Below are 27,273 nucleotides of genomic sequence, written 5' to 3'. Positions count from 1 at the left end.
CAATAAAATCCCGGAAAACGTTCAAAATCTATCAATTAATAAATTTAAAAAAGTAATTAAAGAACGTTTGTGTGCCAAAGCCTACTATACGGTCAAAGATTTCCTAAACGATAGCACATCTTGGGAGTAGGATGGCTGCTTGCAAGGCTGCTTCTACATTTATTATATGTGACTTACAATTGTGTATTCATATTGTATAGATTAAGTTATTTACATTGTAAATTTTATTTTTTTAAAAGACAAATTTTCCACTTTTTTACTAAAAAGTGGCCCCGTGCGAGTTTCTTACGCCGGTTCTTCTCGCCGGGTTAGTTCCCGAACCGGTGGTAGGCAACATGTAGTTCAACATTCTGAAAATATTTGATTCAAATTTATTCAGAAATAAAACAATTTTTATTTTTATTTTATTTTATTCAGACTTGCTCTGGCCGGTTCCTGATCATTGGAGCTTAGAAGAGGCGGCCACGGTACCACTGGCATACTCTATGGCCTTCTATATTCTTGTAAGAAAAATTTCGTGTACCTATTGATATTTTTTAAATTACATTGAAATGATGATTCATATAAAATACGAGCTTTTGCCCGCGGCTTCGCTCGCGTTAAGAAGTATTATTATATACAAACTTTCATCCCCTATTTGAACCCTTTGGGGTTAGAATTTATCAAAATCCTTTCTTAGCGGATGCCTGCGTCATAATATCTACCTGCATGCCAAATTTCAGCCCGATCCGTCCAGTGGTTTGGGCTGTGCGTTGATAGATCACTATGTCAATCAGTCAGTCACCTTTGAGTTAAAAAATTGATAATAGACTTCATTATAATATAATGTTATTTTGAGTTATTCTATTAATTTATTACTTCTAAATACAAATAATGACATTGAACATTTCTCACAGATTTTTTGTTAACTTTAATTTATGAATATTTTGCAAACATAAAAACGATGCCTAAATGTAATATAAATAAAATGAATACTTATTTTTCAGTTTATTAAGTCTAGCTTGAGAATTAATGCTCCTGTCTTAATCCACGGAGGAGCCGGGGCTCTAGGACAAGCACTCATAAGTATAGCACTGGCACATGGCTGTGAAGTATTTACGACTGTCAGCAATAATGCCAAAAAACAATTCTTACGTAAATTATTCCCGAAACTTAAAAGTAAGTTTAATTTATTCCTAGATATATCCTGTTGTAACAAAATGTGTAAATAAAAACCATTTTAAACTTTCTTTTCAGGTGAATATATAGGAAATTCACGTGATGTTACTTTTTGTGACATGGTTCTTGATGCAACAAATGGAAAAGGATGTAGGACTGTAGTAACCTGTACTAAAGGGTACCTCAAAAACGTAAGTATAAAGTTACTTGTTAAAGTATCACTAAAACTTGATGGTAAGTATTAGAAATTTGTAGCACTTAGGTCCACATCAGTATGGGTAATGGCCAGTGAGCCAATGGCGATTTGAAAACATTTCACAGACAAACAACTACCGTAAGTCCTTATACAAGAAGAAAAAAAACTCAAGCCACAAGCACAAACTATACTAATGCTGACAAAGTTAATAAAAATAAAAAAGACGAGTTGCACTCCGGGAGTGCCGGTAGAAGTGAAAACTTGATTATTAACGTTGTGCATTATTTTTTTTAACCCATTTTTTATGAAAATCGATTTTTAAAAAATCGTTTTTTTAAATTAATCGAAACCCTTACAATCGATTAAACTTTTAACCCATTTTTTATGAAAATCGATTTTTTTTTTTAAAAATATCGACAGTCGAAAAAAAACAATCGATTGTTCGATTAATCGATTTGGATGTTACAACACTACTCTCCAACCGTCTTACGGTTTTTCGATCAGCACGAGAATCTGACGCGAGTTTCACAGTCTTTACCCATCCCACAAAAGTGCTCAGCGCCGCTAAAGAAGTTTTCACTTCAGTAATCCGACAAAACCACAATCAACAAAAAGTGTGCAGTAGATTATTTATCATTACACATAAACTTTTCCAGATATGTTTCAAATGCTGTGCATACACCGGATTTGTGATTGATACTACACAAATTCAAAATCGTGAAGATTATAAGTTTGGCTTGCACAGCTTGAACTTGGAAAGACAATATGTTACAGTAGATTTTGCAACCTTATTCAAACCAGAATTCGTTGAAGAAGTGAAGGTAAGCGTTTTTATTGTAAGAAATTACAGTCTCATTACCTTATTTATATGAATTATTAATTGTATGCCTTTAATGAATAATAATATTTTATTTTAATCAATTTCAATCAAATTTCACATCTTAGTGTAAGTACTCACATACGGTTTTGCTCGATCGAGCAATCACGTAGAGTAAAAACCACGGCTCGGGCTTTCGTCCACACATTCAGCATTGCTCGATAGTTTTACTCCAGTTCGAAGGAAATTAGCTACGAATAATAAAAACTAAGGAAGAGACTGTGTCAAAAAATTTGTCAAGCCGGCTCGATTCGAGCCTTCAAACTGGCTCCATGCGAGCCTTCGAGCTGTGAGTTTTACGGTCCACACGGTGGTTTTTGCTCGATTTCGAGTAAAACTATTGAGCAAAACCGTATGTGAGTACTTAGCATTAGAATGCTTAATGCTTATGCTCAATTCTATGATTATAAGTGTTGTGACTTTACAGTACCTACGGACAATGATGATCAAAAGCATACAAGAAGGCATTGTCAGACCGTTATCTCGCATTATATTCGGTGCCCACGATGTATCACGAGCTTTTCATATGCAGGCGACTGGACTTAATAGAGGCCGAGTTCTATTGTACTTGCAGCATCTCACTTTGAATATATTACCCAGGTTATATTTAACAATATGTATAATTATTTATAGGTATATATGTTAAAATATCTATAGATAATAATTTGTCATGATCCGTCGTACCTTGACAGTAAAATTGAGTAGAGATTAATAGCAATCCATTACCAATTGAACAAGTTTAACATATTATAATAATACCTCTAGTATTATAAGCTTTAAATGTAGCTTTATTGACGTGGGAGAGCCATGCTTCAGCACAAATGGGCCGGCGCAACCGGAGAAATACCACAGGCCTACAGAAAACCGGCTTGAAACAGCGCTTGCGCTATGTTTCGCCGAGTGAGTGAGTTTACCGGAGGCCCAATCCCCTACATTTTTCCCTTCCCTACCCTCCCCTATTTCCTTCCCTACCCTCCCCTATTCCCTTCCCTACCGTCCCCTATTACCCTATTCCCTCTTAAAAGGCCGGCAACGCACCTGCTGCAGCTCTTCTGATGCTGCGAGTGTCCACGGAAGTTGCTTTCCATCAGGTGACCCGTTTGCTCGTTTGATCCCTTATTTCATAAAAAAGAAGTTTTTAGAATTACTTTGTAAGTGCCATAAATAATTTTGATTATGTTTTCCAGATTATCTTTCTCACCATCTTCTTGGCAGTTACTGTTTTCAAATAACGAAATGTTTGCTTTAAAAACAGCAGAAAGGCTTATAAAACAAGGTGCTAAAAAGATTGTTCTACTTTTAAAAGATCCATCAAAATGTGTGCACATCCAATTAAGGTAAAATTATTCTCATAATACTATCAGAGTAGACAGAATGATAGAGTATGCCGACTTAGAACTGATGTAGAAATTTTTAAATTTGACGTATTATGACGAAAATTGTCGCTAGGGTTGTTAACTTGTTACCTACGAATTTAAAAATATGACATATTCGATGGACGTGTTCCTCTTTGGTCGTATTGTTGTTTGTGTTTTGGCACATGCGATTAAAATTGTCAGAATCCAATTCTGAAATCTTTATTTTAAATATTTAAAAATAAATTATATCAGCCAGCGCGAGGCACAATCCGTTCATAATCCTAGTGAAACCCGACGAATTTGACAGATATTGAAACCTGTCCGGTTCTTTGCAGTCGAACTACTGGTAGTTATGTCTATTGTGATACTATGGTAAAGCTTGTCTAATTTAAAATGACGCGCCTCACCACTTGTTGATGTAAATTTATTTATTTATTTCGATTCACCAACAGAATATCATCTCACACATTCAATAAAATACAAACAATAGTAACTATTAGGTCAAATGACTTCCAATGACAGGTGAAATACAGCATGTAAAGGCGACAAAGAAATAAGTGATGAACCACTCGCGAGTTAGACTGAGCAAGCTTAGTGTGTACTACTCCTGGATAGACGATCGATAAATTGTAAATGAAAAATTTTGTACTGTGAATACAAGGGAGGGGCGCGTCATTTTAAGTTAGACGAGCCCTATGACATTGTGACATTTAATCTAACACTGAAAACAACTGAACACTTTTTCAAATCGGACCAGTAGTTCCTGAGATTACCGCGTTCAAACAAACAAACAAACTCTACCGCTTTATAATATTAATAAGTATAGATAAATGTGAAGACTTTGACAGTTTGTTTGAATGTGCTTATATTATATTATATCCTTCATTTTTTATCCCCGATAAAAAAGGGGAGTCTAGTCTCTACATTCTCTCTATCCGTGGCATCATAGCATCGATTGGACCAATTTTGATCTTGTTTTTTGTTTGAAAGCTGACACTATTGAGAGTGTTCCTATCTATAGTTTATCATCATCAGTCCGCTCAGTGCTGAAAAATTTGGTGAATCGGGGACTGTTTTTTTGATTTCTTAATTTAATTTTAATTATTTAGATCTTGGAGTAAATATGGTGTAGAAGTACAAATCATAAACGAAAACATTTGGAAGGAGTCAAGCTGGTTGACTTGTATCCAACAATGCAAGGGCAGTCCAGTTGAAACCGTGTTCCTGATCACTTCGGACGAGGAAGCCGATAATATTAACATAATTGTTGAAAAATTATGTACAATCATACATAGATTATGTCATTCTTTAAAGTTGGTAACTTTTTAATTTATTTCTGAATATTGAATCTTTTGCAATTGCGCTACAGAGTTAATTTTATATTAATTAATAAGCTTTTTGACGTGAATACAATCAGAGTTTGCTCTACGACAGACAAAGTTTTAAAGTTTTCTTTTAATTTTAGATACTTTGCACTAGTGAATGATAATGCTTTCAAAAACAAGCAAATCACTAGATTCAGCCCGCTACAAGATAAGATTATCAACATTACAATACCAATGAATAAAACAGTAAGTTTAAAGTTGCACTATTAAAAAATATATATATCGCGCTTTCGAAGCTGTATCAAACGAATGGACGAACGGCACTGCTCAAGCGTGCGACTTTAAGGAAGATATAAATAGTCAGTACTCAAGATGCATCTCAGACCTCGGTCTCAAGAGGCGGTTCGGCTCTATGACTGGTCCAAATTTTGACAGCCAACCAATCACAGAGCCTGAACCGTGTCTTGAGACCGAGATGCATCTTGAGTACTGACTATTTATACCGGTCTAAAACGCTACTACTACCCCCATTCATATCCGAACGCGCGGCACTCCAACGGTGCTGCCGAAACGCTTAACGATAAAACCAGCCATACATGCAGATATTATTTAGATGACGATGTCCCGTTAAGAATAAACGAGGGAAATAAGAATCCTAAACTAGGGCAAAACATACATGATATAAAGCTGCTAAGTCTAACACCTCACACTTAGTTAAAAATTAATTAAATATCTACGTAAGTATTCTTATTTAAGATTTTCATTTAGATTAACGGGAAGGAGTTTTCAAACAACACATTGTCCATCAACAATGCTATTGATGCCTTGGAGAGCGCAGTGGTCCAAGCAGCTCATTCTAGTGACAAAAATATTTTAGCACACATTCCTGCGGAGCCGCAAAATTATTTCCTTCATCAGCTGATGAAAATTGCAGGTAATTAAAGAACTTAAATTACTAGAAATTGAATCATACTAAGAAATCACAAGAATTTGTTCGTCATCACATAAAATCCATACTAATATTATAAATGTGAAAGTGTGTCTGTCTGTCTGTCTGTCTGTCTGTCTGTAACCTCTTCACGCTCAAACCGCTGAACTGATTTTGCTGAAATTTGGCATGGAGATACTTTGAGTCCCGGGAAAGGACATAGGATGCTTTTTATCCCGGAAAAATGTACGGTTCCTGCGCGATAAACGAGTTTTGGCGCAACGGAGTTGCGGGCGTCATCTAGTACATAATATTACGAGTATAATCACATAATCACTGTAACAGATATAAACTTAAGGAACAATAAAAAAAAATGTTAATTTTAAAACATAAAAAAATACATTGGTGTATTTTTTTATGTTTTAAAATTAACATTTTTTTTTATTTAGGTCAAAATTATTGTCAAATATTACTTATCAACAAATTTTGAACGTCTGCTCGCCTTTGTGTAATTTTCAGGAATAGATAAAGAAAGCTCGGGCAAAAAGGAAAATCTGGACAAAACTTTAAAAGACTTTGGGATACACCAAACCAATCTTTTAGCTACCCAGAGATACTTATGTGATGCTTATGACATATCTTGGAAAGTTGAAGATATTGAAATGCTGACTATAAGGACGTAAGTATCTTGTTTCAGTTTGTAGTTACTTAATATGATCTCTGTCAATGTTTTTAATAAATTAATGATAATAATGTTGTTTTTTGAATTTTTCTCATATATGAAATGCTCTATACTAAGCTATTGCAATTCTGTAGGATCATGGAGTTGGAAGAAGAAATCTTCGGCCACGATTTTAAAGAAACAAGTGGCTTAGGTTCCTATTTTTCGACCGTGATACACGACGACCTGTTGGCGACCGCAGAAATGACATTTTTGCCGACTTTGACAACTTGCTCATCTATGGTAGGTAGCATGTAGGTAGCCTACCACACAGCCTGACAGCTGTGTTTCCACTTTGTTTCGTCATGGGGTGCTTACAATAATGATTAATTCTAAGCTATTCGTTTGTTCGATTGTAACATGAAAAAATACAAGACAATCTGGGCATACTCGTATTTTAATTTGCAACTAGCATTAATTGCAGTGCACTGTGCAACTATAATAATTATTATAATAATTATCGATCATAATCATTTGCCACCAATTTATCCATATTATGGCCAAACAACCTTTGCCGGGTTAGCTAGTCTATTGAATAATATCTAGTTATATTAAAACCTTTGTCTTGAATAATATGCAATCAAAGCACAACCTAATTAAACTTATAATTTGCGTGTTGTGTTGTTTGTATGACTAAGGGACTAAAAAGAGGGAATAAAGTGTGTATGGGACAGCACAATTCCTTGGTCCAATCTGGCCTAAAATTTAGAATATCTAATTCATAATTTGTTATACTTATTAGGTATATTTGAGTTCATGGTCTTGTCGTTTACGAATAAAGAATTGACCCGAGAATGAAACTTAAGGAACACTGGATGCTGCAACGAATGTTTGTAGCACTCCATAAAACCTCCATTAAAATACTTTATTCTGAACACTTATGTAAGCCATACACGCTACGGTCTACTGGAGAGATCACCTGTGCAGTTATACCTGGGCAGGTTTCACTCGAAAGAATTGATTTTTGATTTTGTGCCGGTCGCCTGTGCACTGTGCAGGCTCAAAAAGCTGCACAGGTCTATTCCCATACACATTCCGGTCTACCTGCACCGCGGCATACCTGCACAGTCCACAGTCTCCGATAGATCGTAGCATGTATGGCAGCCATTAATCACGTCATATGCATCTATAGGACATTGTTTTGTACATACAACGTCAATTCCAAATTAATATTTTAAAATAACGGTAAAACCGGTTTCTTACAGCGCGACGATGAATTTGATGTAACTCAGACGTACCTATGCATAGTTCCCGGGGTAGAAGGGCTGCACTCGCGGTTTGAAATCATGTGTGAAAGTCTCAAGCTTCCAGCGCTAGTTCTGCAGCCAGGCTTAAGCTACCCTCACGAGTCTGTCACAGAGCTCGCTAGCCGATACGCACAGACTTTACTGAAAAAAACTGTATTGAAGAACAAATTCTATTTGCTCGGCTACGAAAGTGGAGTTCTAGTGGCTCTTGAAATGGCAGCTATATTAGAAGAAAATGGCAAGTATATAGTTAAATCATTGAAAATATATATTTTAAAAACCGGCCAAGTGCGAGTTGGACTCGCCCATGAAGGGTTCCGCAGCAGAAATAAGGTTTATTTTTATGAAATTAAGAGGTTTTTGATTTATTTTCATATTTCAGTTAATTTAATGAAAGTTAAATTAGGGTTTACCATTTATGACGTATAAAAATAACTACTGGCTAGATTTCGTTCGAACCAATTTTTGTTGGTAGTTTTTGTAGTAATGTACCTACATCATATATTTTTTTAGACTTATCATGCCCCTACTTTAGAAGTTGGAGGGGGGAGGGGGGACGGGGGACACATTTTACCACTTTGGAAGATTCTCTCTCGCAAACTATTCAGGTTATAAAAAAATAATATTAGAAACCTCAATATGATTTTTGAAGACCTATCCATAGATACCCCACACGCATAGGTTAGATGAAAATTTTTTTTTTGTTTCAGTTGTATCTATGGGGATCCCTAAAATTTTCTATAATTTTTCCAATTTTATATCAAAATCTTACAGCGGTTCACAACTACATCTACTTACCAAGTTTCAATAGTAGGTATAGCTCTTATAGTTTCGGAGAAAAGTGGCTGTGACATACGGACGGACGGACAGATAGACAGACAGACATGACGAATCTATAAGGGTTCCGTTTTTCGCTATTTGGAAATTACGGAACCCTAAAAAGGAATAAAATAACAAGAAAATAAACATGAGACAAACATAGGATGTAACAATTATTATCCGATCAAAATATGTAAAAAACCCTTTCAATATATTATTATCTTTTTAGATTCTATTATATACCAAAACCATGTTCTTGGTCATGATCGTACTAGTTCATTTCGATCAACTTTAAGTTGTATTTTAATTCATTTGTTTTTTCATTTTTAGGGCTGAGTGGAACCGTTTTTTGTATTGGTGGATCTCCTACAGAAATCTTAGCGGATTTCAAACATCAATTAATTGAGTACAAAACCAAAGAAGAACTGCAGGTCGCTGTTCTGAAGCACTTATTATGTTCAATGTTAACCAATGACAACACTGATGAATTAGACAACATATTAACCAAAAACTTGACTTGGGATGAAAAAATAAATGCTTGTTTGCACAGACTCGTTGGCAAGATCCCTCATCCGATACAATTCACAAAGGAACTGATTAAAGCAGCATATTCAAGATTGGCGGTAATGCTACAATACACTCCTGTACCAAAACAACTAAGGTCCCAGATCATTTCTTTGCGCCCAAGGTATCTTACCAGAGTTGATTCTTCTTTCCAAGATTATTCAAGCAAGAAAATGATCACATATCAACTTAAGGCACCATTATCGTGTGCTCTTCTGGATTTGATGTGTACAGCAATTATTAATCGACACTTAGATGATGATATTTTGCGAGATTTCCACAACAGGAACCTTTGTGAAACTTACCTTGTAAATGCTACTACCTTTATGTCAAATGATGGAGAATAACTTTTCTTAACTTTTGATTGTCGACTTTTAACAATAATTTCAATCATACTTTTTTATCTAATTCTATAGTTTACTATTTTATGTATCGTTTTGAATGAAATGTTGTATGAAATAATAATATATTGTTTTCATTAAGCATAACGTCTACTAATTATTGTAACCTAGATATCGCTTGTATGCACATTTCATTTTTATGATTCCTAGTGACTACATGTTTTATTGTATTCTTACTTAAGAAACATTTTATATTCTAATAGATATTGCTTACAAGTCTTTAGGAAAATTACGTAAATATCTAATAAGCCGATTACGAAGAGGATTTTCGAAAATTCTTATTTTTATTTTCACTTTGGCCAGAAGTAATTTTATACATTCAAAAATTTTTTGTTGGTTTGTTATGTTCCTTACCAAGGTCGCTGTTATCTTTAAATTTTGATTTAAATCCATTTACCACTAAAAAAAGAGTTATAAAGAATGATACTTTAAAAAAATCCCACCAAAAACATAAATGTAAAAATGGAGAGCCAAGTTCCATACAAACATTATTCTTGTCTATGGACTTTGCCGTAAAAAGGATGAAGATCTAAATGAGTGCCGAGTTCTATGAAAAATTGAAATATGTATGTATTCGGAACGTGCGCGACAGTAGTGCCATGCCATATTACAAACGAAGTTTTAGGGGCGTAGGTATGTCAAAAAGTAAACAACAAGAGCTTGTTTATTTTGTATAATAATATAGTGAATAAAATACATTTCAGAAGACAGTAAATGGTCTGTGTTCGCGCCCTTAGCGCAAACAACAGCGCGACTGTGTTCGCGGCCTTAGCGGGCCCTGGCGGGGCGCGCGGGGCGCGGCTCGCGGACCCCTTTCACCTCACGCTGCGCGGGCGCAGCTACTACTCTTCATCGGGCCGACTCGACAGCTAGTCGTTACCAATTGCTTATTAACTTATACTTATAGAAATATCAAAATATACACGTCAGATACAGTCCGCTTTTCATTAGAAGATTCCCACGCTATCATTTGGTCCATCTACCGGGAACAGAAGAAACCAGGAACTTATAAGAAGAATCAGGTGTTGAGTGAGTTCGTTCCGATTTTCCTTTTTTTCCCTTGTCTCTTTTCTATGCCTCTTATTTCCAGGCTTGCCTTTATTTTAAACTAAGCTTAGCTGTTTATTTGTAGGCGCTGGAGTTGTGCATATCGTAAGACTAGGGCGTTGACCTTCTCATGTCATTGACCGCTAGCCGCGGCCATTTTGTGTACGCTCAAAAATTGCAACATCATTGCATTTTTACTTTTGTACTGCCACTTTTTCTCCCCTTTAGTCCCTTTATTGCATTATTTCATTTAAAAAATAATCGTTTCCCCATTTCCTTTTTTTGCCTTCTAGTTTCAACATTTTTTCAACTTATTTCTAGCCATGGATCGCTTAATCAGGAAACGTAGTTCCATGAAAGCAAAGCTGACTTCATTTTCTAATTATTTAGAAATTCTAGACAGTTGTTCCTCTTTGTCAGATTTACAAGCCACAGAACTACAAGGTCGTTTAAGTAAGATAGAAAGCTTATACGATGAATTCGATCAGTTGCAGGTGGAGATTGAGCTGTTGTCTGAGGATACTGACGAGGCCTTTGCGGCCCGGGAAGCTTTCGAGCAGGCTTATCATAGACTCGTCGCTACGGGTCGGTGCTTTCTTACTCGCCATGAGCGTAAGCACCTGGAGTCTGCAGGTGGCTTCGGGTCGGACTCCGAAGACACAGTACAACAAACATGTAAGAATAACTTTGTTCGCTTGCCAAAAATTGATTTACCTCATTTTGATGGTAGTTATGAGTACTGGCTCGAATTTCGTGATACATTTCTTTCGCTAATTCATCACAACAATAGCATAGATAACATTAATAAATTTCACTATTTACGTGCTTGTGTTAAGGGTAGTGCGGTCGAAATAATTAAAAATATGGATTTTAAGGCCGATAATTATTTAATCGCATGGGAACTACTATGTGAACGCTATAACAATAGTCGTTTGCTCACAAATAATCACATTCAAGCTTTATTTAATGTCGAGCCTATTTTACGTGAATCCCATGTTGCACTACGTCAGCTGATTGATGTTATCAATAAAAACATTAGGGCTTTAAAAACTCTTAATGAGCCTGTTCAACAATGGGACACACTTCTCCTCTTCATAATGTCTAATAAATTAGATATTGTTACGGGTAGAAAGTGGGAGGAATTTCGTAACACGTTATCTACGTCACCTACTTTATCCCAATTTTGCTCGTTTTTAAGCGATAAAGCAGATTTGCTAGAAACTTTAGAGGATAATTTAAATAATACAACAAGTAAGACTAACACTAACAATATACTAACAAATAAACAATCACAAAATTACAAATCAAAAAATTACTTAATTACTACTACTAACAAAACTAACACAAATAATAATTTTCAATTACGTTGTCCATTATGTTCTAAAAATCATTTACTATTTAATTGCGAATCATTTAAAAGCTTATCAGTAGAATCGAGGATAAAAAAGGTAAACGAACTTAAGGTTTGCACTAATTGTCTACGTAATGGTCATTTCGAAAAGAAATGCAAACTGTCGAATTGCAAGTATTGTGCCGGCAGACATAATACTCTTTTGCATACCGACAAACCTGATAAACCCTTTAATAATCCCATGCCAAAACCATCCGATAATATCACTCTTTCGACGAATGCTTCATTTATACAGCCTACTACTGATATAAATGTTTTGCTTTCCACAGCGATGGTGAAGGTGATTAACGAAAAGGGCAAGAAGTACGACGCACGCCTACTTCTAGACAACGGCAGTACAGTCAACTTCGTTAGGTCAAGTTTTTGCAACAAGTTGGGTTTGTCCCGACGCGGTACGTACTCCACAGTCACAGGTGTTAACAACCAAACTAGTTTTATTTCACAATCTTGTAACTTACATATTGAGTCTTATTATGGTGAATATTCTTTTAACATCAGCTGTCTTATTTTACCGCAAATCACACAAATTTTACCGTCTACGCCAATCGACATTAGCAACATTCCGATACCTACGGGTATACAACTAGCTGATCCTTCTTTCTATATACCGTCAGTCATAGACGTACTTGTATGTGCGGAAGTATTTTGGGACGTCATTTTAAGCAATCGTGTTAATTTAGGCAAAAAATTACCTATTTTATGTGAAAGCAGGCTAGGGTGGCTAATATCAGGCGGTATTAGTGCACACAAATCCCTTTCATACAATAATAATTCTTGTGACAGCAAAAATCTAATTTGTAATTTTTCACAGTCTGAAATTAACATGGACTTAGCCAAATTTTGGGAACTAGATTCGATATCTTCAACGCACTCGCTCTCGACAGAAGAACGAGCATGCGAAGACAGTTTTTATAAAAATACACGTAGGTCAGATGAAGGTCATTTCATTGTTAAAATGCCACTTAAACTCGATCCTAGCGTCTTAGGCAAATCATATGAAATGGCTAAGCATAGATTATTTTCATTAGAAAAACGATTTCAACGCGATCAGTCGTTTAAATCGATGTATTTAGATTTTATGCGGGAATACCTAGAATTAGGTCACATGTCGCTCGACACTGATAACGACCACAATGACGGGATCGTTAAGTATTATTTTCCACATCACGGTGTCTTACGCGAGTCTAGTACGACGATAAAGTTACGTGTCGTGTTCGACGGGTCGTCTAAAACGTCGACAGGCGTGTCAGTCAACGACATACAGATGGTCGGACCCACCGTGCAGGACGATCTTTTTTCAATTTTAATTCGATTCCGGCAGCACAAATTTATCGTGTCATGTGACGTCGAAAAAATGTATCGCTCCATAATTTTAGACGAATCACAGCGATCATTGCAAAAAATTGTTTTTCGATTCGATCCGAGCGAATCACTTCAAACTTACACACTAAACACTCTTACTTACGGAACGGCGTCAGCACCGTACCTAGCGACTAAGTGTTTAGTCAGTCTCGCTGATAAGGCTAGTAACGACAAAGTTAAGTCGTCAATTCAACGCGATTTTTATATCGATATTTACATAAGCGGTGGAGATACAATCTCTGAAACAATCGATTTATGTAAGGAGGTAATAGGTATTTTATCGTCAGCAAAATTTAATCTTCGTAAATTTCAATCAAATAGCCCGGAAATATTAAAATCGATAGTACATAATCAGGAAAACGTAAATAATTTTTTAGATCTTTCGCGTAATAATAAATGATCAAACGAACTTACCAAGTGAAGTTCGATCATTATTATATGAGTCGCTTCATTCGAAGATATATAATTAACCAGTAGTACCTTTGTATATCTGCTTGGCATACGCGTTTTTTTAAAGATTTATGTAGGTAAGTTGAAAAATTACACGCTCGCTAGATCACACGGCGTTCCGGCGTGCCTCATTATGTTTAGAGAGAAGTAATGCAAAAATCTTTCTTTCTTTCTTTGGGTACTGCAGCAAACATAGTTTCGTGCAGACTGGGTGGGAGGGAGATTATATCTTCGAATGAAGCGACTCATATAATAATGATCGAACTTCACTTGGTAAGTTCGTTTGATCATTTATTATATTTCTTCGCTTCATTCTTCGATATATAATTAACCAGTAGATTTTCAGAGTAACGAAAGAAAGATTTTTTTTTACGAAAAACAATATTTATTATGAATAGTAATAATTATATTCGAGAAAGAATTTAATAATAATAACAGTCAGTAAACGTAAGAAACTTCTATGGTTTGTGATTCAAATGATAACACACTGGGATCATGGTGATTATACATAATATTATAATATAACTGATTCAGCGAAACTTTGTTCGTCGATAAGATGATGGCTAAGGAAAATATCGAAAATATTGTAGTCGCTAGTCCTGCCTGTCAACTGTCGTCTTACTGATCGTGTCCAGTTTCAGTCCCCGTGTCGACGCTCGTGTCGGCGCTCATGTCGATGCTCGTGTCGATGCTCGTATCGACGCTCGTGTCAACGCTGCCCCGCTCTCGCACAGCACCTGCTTTATCCAGCGACTAACCGACTGGGAGTTGGCTGTTCTATGCGGAGCGTTAAACGTTAGCAATAATAACCCGTTCTGTACCATTATCCTATTTAATATAATCTTGAATAACCATCGCACGGCGTAATAACTTAAATATAACTTGAAACTTTTTTAATAAAAAGGAATTACATAATTTAATATCATCACCGATCCGATCACGCCCGGGAGTTGATGTCTTTGTAATATGATTTTCGATACCGATATTTAAAACCGTAATTTTTTATTATGCCGAGTTTTATTAGGCAGAAAGTTTTAAGTCAATGAGTAATGACCCGTATTCAGTAGGTACAGAGTGCAAGAAAAAAAATAAAAACAAATAATTTGTAAGTGGATCGCGGGTACTATACGCCTCAAGTATGTATTTATTATACAAATATTTTTACCGGAAAGCTTATTTCGAAAGACGCTTCAGTCTTCACACATTCATCTGAGCCAATGTAACCAACCAATAATGTCAACATTGTTCATAAACAATGACAGTGCACAGGCTGTAGAAGATATTATAGCCATTGTCAAATTGTTTGGCTAAGGTTCCGATGGAGCGGACGAAGATCTCTGTAATATGTCTATTAACTAATAAGATTGAACAGAGTATAAATATCTAAAATCTAATTCAAAGTAAAGTATTTTAGAATAAATTTTAAGGTTACTGCTTTAACTGGGTCCGGCTCTGAGGTCGTCGATAATGTATGCATATAATGTAATGCATATTAATATGATTGAAAGTCGAGAATATTGTGTTCTCGGTCCACCAGGCTAAATGTTTTAACAATTATTCAAGAATAAGTGTGATTCTGTTATCGTATTTATCATTGCATATTTTATTTAGTATTAAATATTTTAATCGCTGAAAACTAGTTGTTTCCGCGGCGGGAGTTAGAAATCAGGATATGAAGGTGTCAAAACACCTATCAGTTGAGTTAGCTCACGAATAGTACACTGATTTAACTGTTCTATATTATTCCGTTTTTAATAGGCATATACTATTACATAATATATCTAATATATAAAATTCTCGTGTCACGGTGTGCGTATTTGAACTCCTCTGAAACGGCTCGACCGATTTTCGTAAATCTTAGCGAGCTAGGGTTGAGAATCAGACAACATCTACTCTTTTATCTTTATAAGTGTATTCATTTGTTGAATAAATAATAGTAAATTATTACAACTCGAAACTGCCGGCGACCATTGTTTGTGCGACGGGATAGCAATCATGGACTTTGCCATGGTGACATACTTATTTAGCCACTTCAATAAAATAATAATAAGTATTATGAGCGAAATACTTTAAATGGCAAAACAACGTTTGCCACGACAGCTAGTATATATATTTATAATCGTCAAGACTTAAATATTTACAATATACTTGTTGTGGATTTAATACAACCATGGCACTATTTACAATAAAACGTTAACAAAAAAAAGGGCGCCTGAGGCTGAAGAATTCTCGCCTAGAACATTGTCAATATTGTTTAAGCGTGGTAAGTCTAGTAGTGATAAAGCCTACGCCTGGTCTAGTTTCCTTCTTTATATTTTTTGTGAAAAAAAAAATAATAGCGCATCTGATAGTCTGTACGTTAAGACTTAAGGCTCATAATCAGTAAATTAAAATCTTTCGATCGACTAGTGAGTTACTAGGAAGTAACCAAGAAGTAGGCTCTTAAATCTATTTGATAGATATCCACTTTTGGGTATTGGCTTGAAAGCTTTAAAAGTTAATTTTCCAAATTAACATGTCATTTCGAAATAAACTAACGAAGTGGTTTCAAATTTAAAATAATTCAAAAATTGTAAATTTAAAATATAATACAATATTTTCCGCCGCTTTGTTTGGGGGAAAGAAAATCTTTGAAATAAGGTAACCTTCGGTGAGGGTACACGAAGATATAGTTTTAAATTCTAATAATAATTTATTCATGTCAAGATGTATAATATATTAAGCTAGTGGTCCCCAACTCTTTTTGCGAGCCGCAATCATTTTTCGTCTTGGTGTCGCGGGTCGCAACAAACATTTTTAGGTTTAAAAAATAACGACTTACAAGTGAAAAAGACTTTCACGTTGACTGTATAATATTTTGCCCGTGGGCGTGAATTTCAAATTCTAATAGGCTACAAATAAAGTCCCGCGGGCCGCAGGTTGCGGGTAGCTGTGTAAAGCCCACAATAATTATAATAGTAATATATAATTATAAAATATCTATAAAAATAGCTGTCAGCACTACTGCTGCGGTGTTGAGCGTTTAGTCGCCTCCATCACTCTTCGAACTCGAAGGAAATTGATTGTAGCGGTACAGTACTAGTGGCGCCAGCCGACGGTTATCGCCCCCCCCCCCCCCCCCTTTCTTTGACGGGTAGTGGGAAGGGTTTTTCAGAGCCCAAAAGGTACCCGATTGATTGACATGTACTAATTTGTCTCTGAGAACAAATACTGGAATTATCCAGCGAAACAATAATAATCTCGGTCTGATATTGAGACAAGATTTATCGAGTCTTGAGTGTTTTAGGTTTGCGTTACAAAGTTATACTTATAATATTGTATTATCTGATAAGTTTGATACTAATTTATATCGAGATAAGCCAGATACTGTTGATAAGTCTGATAATATCGAGACTTTGTCAGGTGAAATCTATAATGATAATAATCGATCGAAATGGAATCGATCTACAATACTTATTATCAGGAATGTTTTATAAGCAGTAGCTTATCTTAATCGTTTTTAGGGTCATTTAAAACAGTAATCTGGCGAATCCAAAGAGGGTTCACCTAACGTCAGTAGGAGAACCCTGGATCTATCCGGATCTGGACCGGTTCTATCGGTGCAGGTACTCGGGAAAGCTTCGGGTTCATTCGAAACCTGCTGACTCAATTATCTTAATAATAATAACCAGCTGCGCTTTGGCATGGTTACTAAGTATACGTGTTCGCGTTGCCTCGCGTTAACAAAGAATGAGGCACGTCGGAACGCCGTGTGATCGAGCGAGCGTGTAATTTTTCAACTTACCTACATAAGTCTGTAAAAAACGCGTATGCCAAGCAGATATACAAAGGTACTACTGGTTAATTATATATCGAAGAATGAAGCGAAGAAATATAATAATCATTATGTGAAAATGTTATTACCGTTTTTGAGATACAGTCTGGAGGCAGACAGTCATCGAAGTCCCGAAGGAGGCAGACCTATATCTGTCACTTTTAGTAAGGGACCAAATTAAATATTGGGGTAGCTCGTTATAATCGACTTATATGTCGATAGAATATGTTACGAAAAATATTGAGGGTAGTAACTATCTCGTTACGTAGATATTATTAAGTAAGTTTCGTTATACACTCGCGGTGTATCTCGAGCCCCAAAATTGATGCAAGATTTATTTAATAATAAAAATTATATATCGGCAGACATAGTAAATTATAATCGTAGTTCTATATTTAGAACAAAAGGATCGCGCGGGACGCGCATTGGTTGTTAACTGATGAGACTCGCAGTCAATCTAGTTATTAACTCGAAATAGCTGTTCTCTATAAACCGGCAAAGATAATATTAATATTATAATAATAATTATTATGTTTTTCTATTTATAGAACAAAGAGCGCGGGAAAACACGCGGTAGTTGCTAATTTCTATTTTTAAACATTGTCGGAGACTCGTAGTCAATCCGTACATTATATTGATTTAAAAAATATCAATATATTTTAAATTTAAATAGTAATTAACTAGCAGTTAATCCCCTCAAACCAGCCAACACATTATACTTCTATTTTTAGATAAATCATCGTCAGAGACACGCGGTCAATTCCGATGCATAAGGATTGTGTTTAGAGACTCGCAGTCAATCCACACATTATGGCGGTTTATAAAATAACTCCCTGTTAACCCCCAAACCAGCCAACGTATAGTTCTATTTAATAATAATAGCTCCCACACCGGTTTCGGTGACGGTGGCCGGTTTCATTGAAACCAGGCCAGCTACGCAGGAGTAATTTTTATAGTGCCCAAGTGTGTGCGCAGTACACAAGAGCACTCTCTATTCCTTTACTCTCATAACCCAGTGGGACGGACGACCGACACGACTGGCGAGAGATCAGGCGCAGGACCGACTTTTTACATGCCCATCCGACGCATGGATCATCTTACTTGTCAGACAATCAGGTGATCAGCCTGCTTTGTCCTAACCAAACTCGGAAATAACATGTTTCCAACGCGGGAATCGAACCCACGACCTCCGAGTCAAGAGCCGCGCTCTATACCACTAGACCACGGAGGCGTCCAATAGTTCTATTTATAGAACAGATAAAACATCGTCAGAGACTCGCAGTCAATTCCGATGCATATAAATTGTGTTTAGAGACTCGCGGTCAATCCACACATTATGGCGGTTTATAAAATAACTTAACATAATTAAACACTTGCAGTAATTAACTTACAACTATTTCCCTCAATCGGACAAACATAATATAGTTCTATTTTTAGAATAGGTAAAACATCGTCAGAGATCCGCAATCAATTCCGATGCATATAAAATAATAATATAGATTGTGTAAAAGGACTCGCGGTCCAAACACACTGTACTTATTGACTCACAGTCGCAGTACATGCCGGTTAATTAAATAATTGCAGTAATCACCTGCAGTTGTTTCCCCCAATCCGGCAAACATATACTTCTATAATTCTATTTTTAAAACAAATAAAGCATACATAATATTATAGATTGTGTATTTTAAAGACTCGTAGTCCCATCACATTGTACGTTTATTAACTCGTGGTCGCAGTACAAGCCGGTTAGTATTGAATATAATTGGCTCGTCTAGGCCTCGGTAGTGCCTGCCGTTTATTTAAGTATTTAATAGTACTTACATGTATTTTCTTGTTACACGATAAAATAACATTGACTTTAGTTACTTACAACACTGACTCAATTATCTTAATAATAATAACCAGCTGCGCTTTGGCATGGCTACTAAGTATACGTGTTCGCGTTGCCTCGCGTTAACAAAGAAATGAGGCACGCCGGAACGCCGTGTGATCTAGCGAGCGTGTAATTTTTCAACTTACCTACATAAATCTTTAAAAAAACGCGTATGCCAAGCAGATATACAAAGGTACTACTGGTTAATTATATATCGAAGAATGAAGCGAAGAAATATAATTTAAATTTAAGTACAAAAACATCAGGTGTAAACTGGTTATGCGACATCGATTGTCTTTCATTTCACATAAAAATAGATAAACATAAAAATATAACAAAACGATACATTTTATCGGTTATCAGTCAAATTTTTGATCCTTTGGGTCTAGTTGGACCTTGTATTCTAGAAGCAAAAATTATAATGCAACGGCTATGGATTAATAAGTCCGACTGGGACGAAACAATAACTGGCGAAATTGCACATCAATGGCATTCGTTTGCCAATGCTTTATCTTCACTTAATAATTTACGTACATCTCGATGCGTTTTTTCTAGTGATGCAGTGACGCGCGAAGTGCATGTCTTTAGTGACGCTTCGGAGCGCGCTTACGGCGCTTGTTTATATATCCGTACAGTCGATCGGTACGGTAATATTAAAGTTTCGTTACTCACTTCAAAAAATCGTATAGCACCTATCAAACCAACGACTATTCCTCGATTGGAATTGTGCGGTGCGTTGTTAGGTACGAGACTGTGCACTAAGGTAAAAACAGCATTAACTATTAACATAAATAGGTTCATATTTTGGTGTGATTCATCTATAGTGTTAGGGTGGTTGTCGACACCTGTGAATCAACTCAAGCCTTTTGTCAAAAATCGTGTTTGCGAAATACAGGAAAGCACGCTTGGTTGTGAATGGCGTTACGTACCGTCAAAGGCAAATCCGAGTGACCTTGTTTCGCGCGGAATGTCAGCTGATCAGATTATTGATTCGTCATTATGGTGGGATAGTTCCCCTTTTCTTTCACAAAATGAAACTTATTGGCCAAAATTACCTACTTACCCCGCGAAACAAGATCTTCCAGATATTTCGAATCATATTTCTTTAAATATTTCAAGTGACAGTAGTAATCAGCTACATAATAATAATGAAAATCGATTGCATGATTACACCTTAATTCATAATTTAATAGAAAAATATTCGAATTTAAAATATTTACAGAGGATAGTTGCATATTTACAAAGATTTATTTACAACTTAAAACATAAAAATAAAAAAATAAAAGGATTGCTTACCTATGATGAACTTCAAAACTCTTTAACTCATATTATCCTTGCAGGACAACAACAAATGTTTCCCGAGGAATACATCATTTTAAAGGCGGGAAGGCTTTTACCGCGGAAAAATAAACTTAATAATTTATCACCTTTTATTGACAATAGTAATATCATTCGTGTAGGCGGAAGGCTTAACAATTCACCTTATGATTACAATGTTAAGCATCCGATATTATTATGTAGCAAGCATAAACTTACAAAGTTAATATTTGAATCGCAGCATGTAAGCCTATTGCATGCTGGTCCACAATTACTTTTGGCAAATATTTATCAAAATTATTGGCCTGTGGGGGGCAGAAACTTAGCAAAATCTATTGTCCATAAATGTTTAAAATGTTTTAGGTATAGAGCCGAAAATTTACAACCAGTAATGGGACAGCTTCCTGCCGTTCGTAGCAAACTTGAATTTCCATTTCTACATTGTTCAGCAGATTATGCGGGTCCAGTACTGATAGCTGACCGGAAGGGTCGAGGATGCAAGCTAACAAAGTCTTACTTATGTATCATCGTCTGCCTCGCTACGAAGGCCGTGCATTTGGAGCTCGTCACGGAGCTCACCAAACAGGCATATATCGCTGCGCTAAACAGATTTATCGCTCGCCGCGGTAAGCCGCGCAGTATTCTGTCCGACAACGGCACAAACTTTGTCGGCGCTGCTAATGAGCTTTCGTCTTTCTTGCAGGAACCTGATATTCCTTCTGAGTTCGCCAACGAAGGTATAGAATTTTCTTTTGTACCTCCTTATACTCCGCACTTCAATGGGATCGCCGAGGCTGCTGTCAAATCGACAAAACACCATTTAAAACGATTGCTACAGCAAACGCACTTTACTTATGAGGAGCTAGCCACATGTTTAATTCAAATAGAGGCAGTCTTAAATTCCCGTCCCCTCACTCCATTTTTCCGTCCTTACCCCCGCTCATTTCCTCATCGGACGCTCGCTCACATCTGTGCCTCAAGCACGGGCCCCAGATAGAAACATTACAAGCCTTCAGCGTTTACCAGCGAGTGGCCCGCATAAAGGATCATTATTGGACTCGTTTCCAATTAGAGTATATTTCTACATTACAGAAAAAGACCAAGTGGCACACTTCCCATGGTGCCATATCAGTGGGCACGCTCGTGCTCATCAGGGACAAGGATGTCCCACCTCTCTGCTGGCTCTTGGGCAGAGTCGTCCACCTGCATCCCGGCGCCGACGGTGTCACCAGGGTGGCTGACATCAATACCCGGAAGGGTATCATCAGGAGGGCCTTCAACGCCATCTGCCCTCTTCCTATTGAAGACACTTCAAGGCGGGGAGCATGTTCGCGCCCTTAGCGCAAACAACAGCGCGACTGTGTTCGCGGCCTTAGCGGGCCCTGGCGGGGCGCGTGGGGCGCGGCTCGCGGACCCCTTTCACCTCACGCTGCGCGGGCGCAGCTACCACTCTTCATCGGGCCGACTCGACAGCTAGTCGTTACCAATTGCTTATTAACTTATACTTATAGAAATATCAAAATATACACGTCAGATACAGTCCGCTTTTCATTAGAAGATTCCCACGCTATCAGTCTGTTTAGACGAATTTGTTAAAAACCTACGAATATAGTATTATTCGTATTCGTGTGAAATCCTAAACAAGTTTCCAGCCCCAAACCAGAGTAGACAGAATGATAGAGTATACCGTCTTAGAACTGATGTTGAAATTTTTAAATTTGACGTATATGACGAAAATCGTCGCTAGGGTTGTTAACTTGTTACCTACGAATTTAAAACTATGAGATTTGAGGTCTGGTTTAGCAGATAATTTGGTAAAGTTAGAAGGAAAAATTAAGGAGATAGAGGAGTTATTCAGGAGAGGCTCGGTAGGAGAAGATAGGGGAAAAAACATACAAAAGAGAGAAATAGAAGTTCAGTGCGAACTAAAACTAAATTGTGACGAATGCAACTGCCACGAGCTGCTATTAAAAATTTTTGAAAAATTAAGGGAACAAATTCACGTTAATATGAAGGAAGTGAAGGACATTATGGGTGAAAGGATGGGGGAATATGTAGAGAAATTAAATGAGAGGGCAGCAAAGGAAAGTAGGAGGGATATCACTGAGGTAGTGGAGTGTTATGCGGCCAAGGCAGCGAAGGGGGTGGTAAAAACCCCACCTGCGCGGTCGGGCCCCATGACTGTCCACTCCTTAGCGATCAAAGACAAAGAAAATGAATTCTCAGGACAGGAAGTATTGGATAGCGTAGGGAAAATAATGGAAGCGAAAAAGGAGGGTTTCAGGGTGGAAAGGATAAGGAGAGGAAAAGATAGGAAAGTAATAATAGGTTTTAGAGATAAAAACGAGAGAGATAGAGCAAAGAGGAAGTTAGTGAAGAGTGGAGTAGATAGGCTTGAGGTTGAGACAATAAGGAATAAGGACCCCCAGATCATACTGTACGGGGTGCTGAAGTCGATTACGGATGACGACATTTGTGACGCAATCCGTAATCAGAACAAGCACCTCATACAGTACGTACTGGATGGGGATGAGGACAGGGTACGTGTTAAATATAGAAGGAAGTCAAGAGACCCCCGCACGGAGCATGTCGTACTTGAGGTGTCCCCGGACATATGGCATTGCTTCACCAGGGAAGGGCGCGCATATATAGATATGCAGAGGGTGAGAGTCGCCGACCAGTCCCCCCTAATACAGTGCTCGCACTGTCTAGGATATGGGCATGGAAGGCGATTCTGCACCGAAAGCGCGACCCAGGCGAAGTGCGGCCATTGTTCCGGACCACACCACAGGTCGGAGTGTGAGGGGCTAAAGGCAGGTGTAAAACCCTGCTGTATTAACTGTAAGATAGAAGGTAAAGAGGGCGAGCACAATGCGTTTAGCATGGAGTGTCCGATTCGGCGCAAATGGGACGCCATAGCGCGAGCGGCGGTGGCATATGAACCTGAAGACGAGGAGTATGTGGAACCCACGTGGTTACACAGCACTCAACCAACATTTGACGTCACAAATTAACACCGCCGCTCTGAAATAGTGCCAATGTAATGCCACGATTGTTAGCGATAAATAGTGAACATTTATAATAACAATAATTAGTAAGAAGCCGAATGAAAAACTATTTATAAATAATGTGTATATGGACCCTTTATTTATATTAAAAATGTGTTATTTGTGTAGTATATATAGTATATAGAACTATTTATAAATAATATGTATATTAAAAAAAAAAAAAAAAAAAAGTTGCTAACAACATTGTATGTATCTGAAAAAAGCAAATACGCCATATGTAACCAGCAGATATTTATGTATAGATATAGATAATACCCAATTGTTAATAAAGGATATGTAACTTATTGTATTTAATATGTACCTCAATTATAGTTACTATAGTATTAGTATAACTTATCGTGATAAATAATAGATTATGTTAATCTATTGTTTATAACTTTGAATTCATATGTATGTAAAAGTATTTCATGTAATGTATATAATATTTTATCGGCGATAGTAAGGCACTGTAACATCTATTGGCAACTAGTAGCTACATAAATAAAATATGAAACTGGCTCCCACTAAAATATATAGTATAATAATTATTATTGTAATTAGAAGTATTAATATAAGCGCAAATCGGACACTAGTGTGTGATGTATGTAATTGTAGAAAATTAAGAACGTATTGAATGTAATGAATAACGGATTGGAATGTAAATTAAAAGATTAGAAATGTAAATCGATATCAAAATCATGTAACGCAATGCAGTATGTACTTTGAATGTATAGAATATGTAAAAGCATAGAAGATAGAATATTAAAGTGTACAGACTTATAAAAAATGAATAATGTAAAAAAGAAAAACCAAGGCGGATAATTGTCCCTTATTATGTAAGGGGGAACAAGAAAAAAAAAAAATTAAAACTATGACATATTCGCTGGACGTGTTCCTCTTTGGTCGTATTGTTGTTTGTGTTTTGGCACATGCGATTAAAATTGTCAGAATCCAATTTCGAAATTTTTATTTTAAATATTTAAAAATAAATTATATCAGCCAGCGCGAGGCACATTCCGTTCATAATCCTAGTGAAACCCGACGAATTTGACAGATATTGAAACCTGTCCGTTTCTTTGCAGTCGAACTACTGGTAGTTATGTCTATTGTGCCCAAACTATGCTGAAAGGAAATAAATTGGGTGTTAGCAGAACATGTAAGGCATGAAGAAGAACTGAGAAGTAATGGCAATAGTTATTTAATACGAGCTACTAGCATTCGTCAAACATCGGTGACCTCAGCACCCTATAGAACATTAAACATTTTTATTCATTCTTATAAGTAAGAAGTAAGTAAGAAGATAGATAAATGATAATGCTCGGATTGTTACTGAAGTAAAATGCAGCTCTGCATTTACAACCAGAGCGCAAGTACATACATATTAGTGCTGCTTTAATATTATGACTGGTAGAGATTGCTTAGTAGCAATAAGTTCGCCTTTTGTACATCAAATATTATATTTATTTATTTATAATTCATATTGTGTATGTATTTTGGTGTGAGTAACGATAGCTGCAGCCGTGGGTGCCAAAAAAAGCAAATTTTAAATAATAGTTTATTAATTATAACTTTTACATTAATTAAAATTAAAATTACTAATTACGAATTACAAACTAAGAGTGATTCCCTACTGAAGTGGAGTAAAAGAATGAGGTCCTCCGCTGGTCGCACGATGGTGGTGGCCGCTTCTGCTGACTTGGATATTCCCTCGAATTGATGTTGAAATCTTGCACCGTGTGCGGTACAGCGCGGTAAAGCTGTGTGCACACTTGGGTTTCTGAATATTAAAATAAAGGTGTGGATACACTTATATTGAGGTGTATCGTAGTTAGGATGGTGTAACACCTCCCCCCGTAGAACAGCGCCTGTTGAAGACTGTTGTCGTAAACTGCGCTGGAGGATGATCAGGATCTATTCTTCTAGGTCGAGCGTAGACAGCTGGCATCTCTATCTTGCTATTGTCATTCGGTTTTGATGTTTCAGCCAAGGATCTGGTATATCTCTTCCATAAGTACACGCTAGTGAGGGCGCATGCACTTAATAGTATCAATGCATACATAGGTATCGTAGTGTGATAGATACCGTAGTTGTCTTCATTTTTCAGCTTTATAGGTTGCTGCATGGAGATTCTTGTATTGATTTCTTGTAGATTTTTCAGGCTTACTGAGTTTAGTGTAAGAGTAGCCTGTGAGTCTTCTTCAGTAGTCGTGTAGTTGGGCATATTCAGTAGCTTGAGCGCCTGGCCTTTTAGACGATCCTTGGAGTTCGAAATGGTAAATTCTGGGGCCTCCATAAAACATTGCTTAGGGATGATGACAAGATAGCTGCCTTGGAGAGTCTCGTACTGGTGACGTTCGCAGAACATGTGGACTTTTGTTGGCTCAGGAAAACTGACAGTGTAGTGCTTCTCATCCAATTCTTCAAATGCTGCATGGCTCAGGGTAACAGTGATGGGCTTACACGAAGGGCTTCGCTCCTGGGTTGATATTAGTCACTGCACGCAGTCCTCTGGCTGGTTGAGAGGGTTCGGCTGTTCCTTACATATATGCCACTTGTTGGCCTTCGGGCATTCTGCCTCTATGTACCTGAATTCTTTCTCATGGATAACTAGGAATGGAAAGGTGGGTTTGAGGATCTCATGGTGCTTATTAGGAACTATAGATAACTTATATAAAGTAAATATCTTAGCTAGAAATATTGGAAATTTAAAAACTAAAACTATTTCATTACCCACATAAAAGGAGCCTACTCTAATTATATCATAGTATTCTCTTACATCTAAATTAAGAATACGCTCACTGCCGTACAATGATGACAGTTTGCTTAAAATAGAGCGTATGTTAGCTAGATCTAAAGCTGAATGATGTAAAGTGGAAGTTTTAATAAATGCTAAAATATTCTGCAACTTAATTATTTCCTGTGAAATGGAATCTACATTGTCACTCAATATTAAGAGTATTTGAGTGAGACGAGTATATTTCACTAAACTGAAATTCTGCTTTACATTGTTATCATTAATTTTATTAACCATGTCCATCATTTTATTCTGATTTTCTTTAATAATTTCTATAATTTTTGAATACTGAACTGTCCAATTTTTAGATAAGCTAATATGACTGTTTAATTCATTTATCAAATTATTTTCGTTTTCCTGCAAATTTTTAATAGCTTCATTGTAATGAATAGCATCAGTATAATCTAAGTTACCAGTGACACTTTTGATTACTGAGCCAAGACCATCAATAAGGCCTCTTTTCGCACGGTTGGACACAAATGTCTCTAGCTGATTTAAAACACCAGTAAGCTTATTTTTAAGGTATGCTATATGGGGTTCTAGAAAAAATTTAGTTTTATTCTG

At 36.7% G+C, this 27,273-nt stretch overlaps 3 protein-coding genes across 5 annotated transcripts in view; all 3 read left to right on the top strand.

The window, feature by feature from the left end:
* Positions 1-27,273, top strand: part of LOC121728374 (fatty acid synthase-like) — a 125,531-nt gene that overhangs the window by 45,529 nt on the left and 52,729 nt on the right. The window lies entirely within an intron of this gene.
* On the top strand, positions 418-9,555 carry LOC121728377 (fatty acid synthase-like). The gene is made up of 13 exons (XM_042116548.1): positions 418-503; positions 987-1,158; positions 1,237-1,349; positions 2,011-2,175; positions 2,659-2,831; positions 3,419-3,568; positions 4,699-4,902; positions 5,055-5,160; positions 5,683-5,848; positions 6,362-6,521; positions 6,659-6,806; positions 7,769-8,048; positions 8,960-9,555. Exons 1-13 carry the CDS (start codon positions 486-488, stop codon positions 9,538-9,540), a joined length of 2,436 nt encoding a protein of 811 aa, XP_041972482.1. The 5' UTR covers positions 418-485; the 3' UTR covers positions 9,541-9,555.
* On the top strand, positions 12,410-22,364 carry LOC121728381. Of its 3 annotated transcripts, XM_042116556.1 has the most exons (4): positions 13,285-13,803; positions 19,788-20,314; positions 21,572-21,605; positions 21,961-22,364. In XM_042116556.1, the coding sequence occupies exons 1-4, from the start codon at positions 13,317-13,319 to the stop codon at positions 22,107-22,109; spliced, it is 1,197 nt and encodes a 398-aa protein (XP_041972490.1). In that variant the 5' UTR covers positions 13,285-13,316; the 3' UTR covers positions 22,110-22,364. The 3 variants fall into 3 exon arrangements, 2 of the variants coding, with proteins under 2 accessions (XP_041972490.1, XP_041972489.1); XR_006035790.1 differs by lacking the exons at positions 13,285-13,803; positions 19,788-20,314 and adding an exon at positions 12,410-12,444 and having other exon boundaries at positions 21,961-22,363; XM_042116555.1 differs by lacking the exon at positions 21,572-21,605.

This window comes from Aricia agestis, chromosome 6 (assembly GCF_905147365.1).
Source record: "Aricia agestis chromosome 6, ilAriAges1.1, whole genome shotgun sequence".
NCBI lineage: Eukaryota > Metazoa > Arthropoda > Insecta > Lepidoptera > Lycaenidae > Aricia > Aricia agestis.
This window is presented reverse-complemented; position numbering and strand designations above follow the sequence as displayed.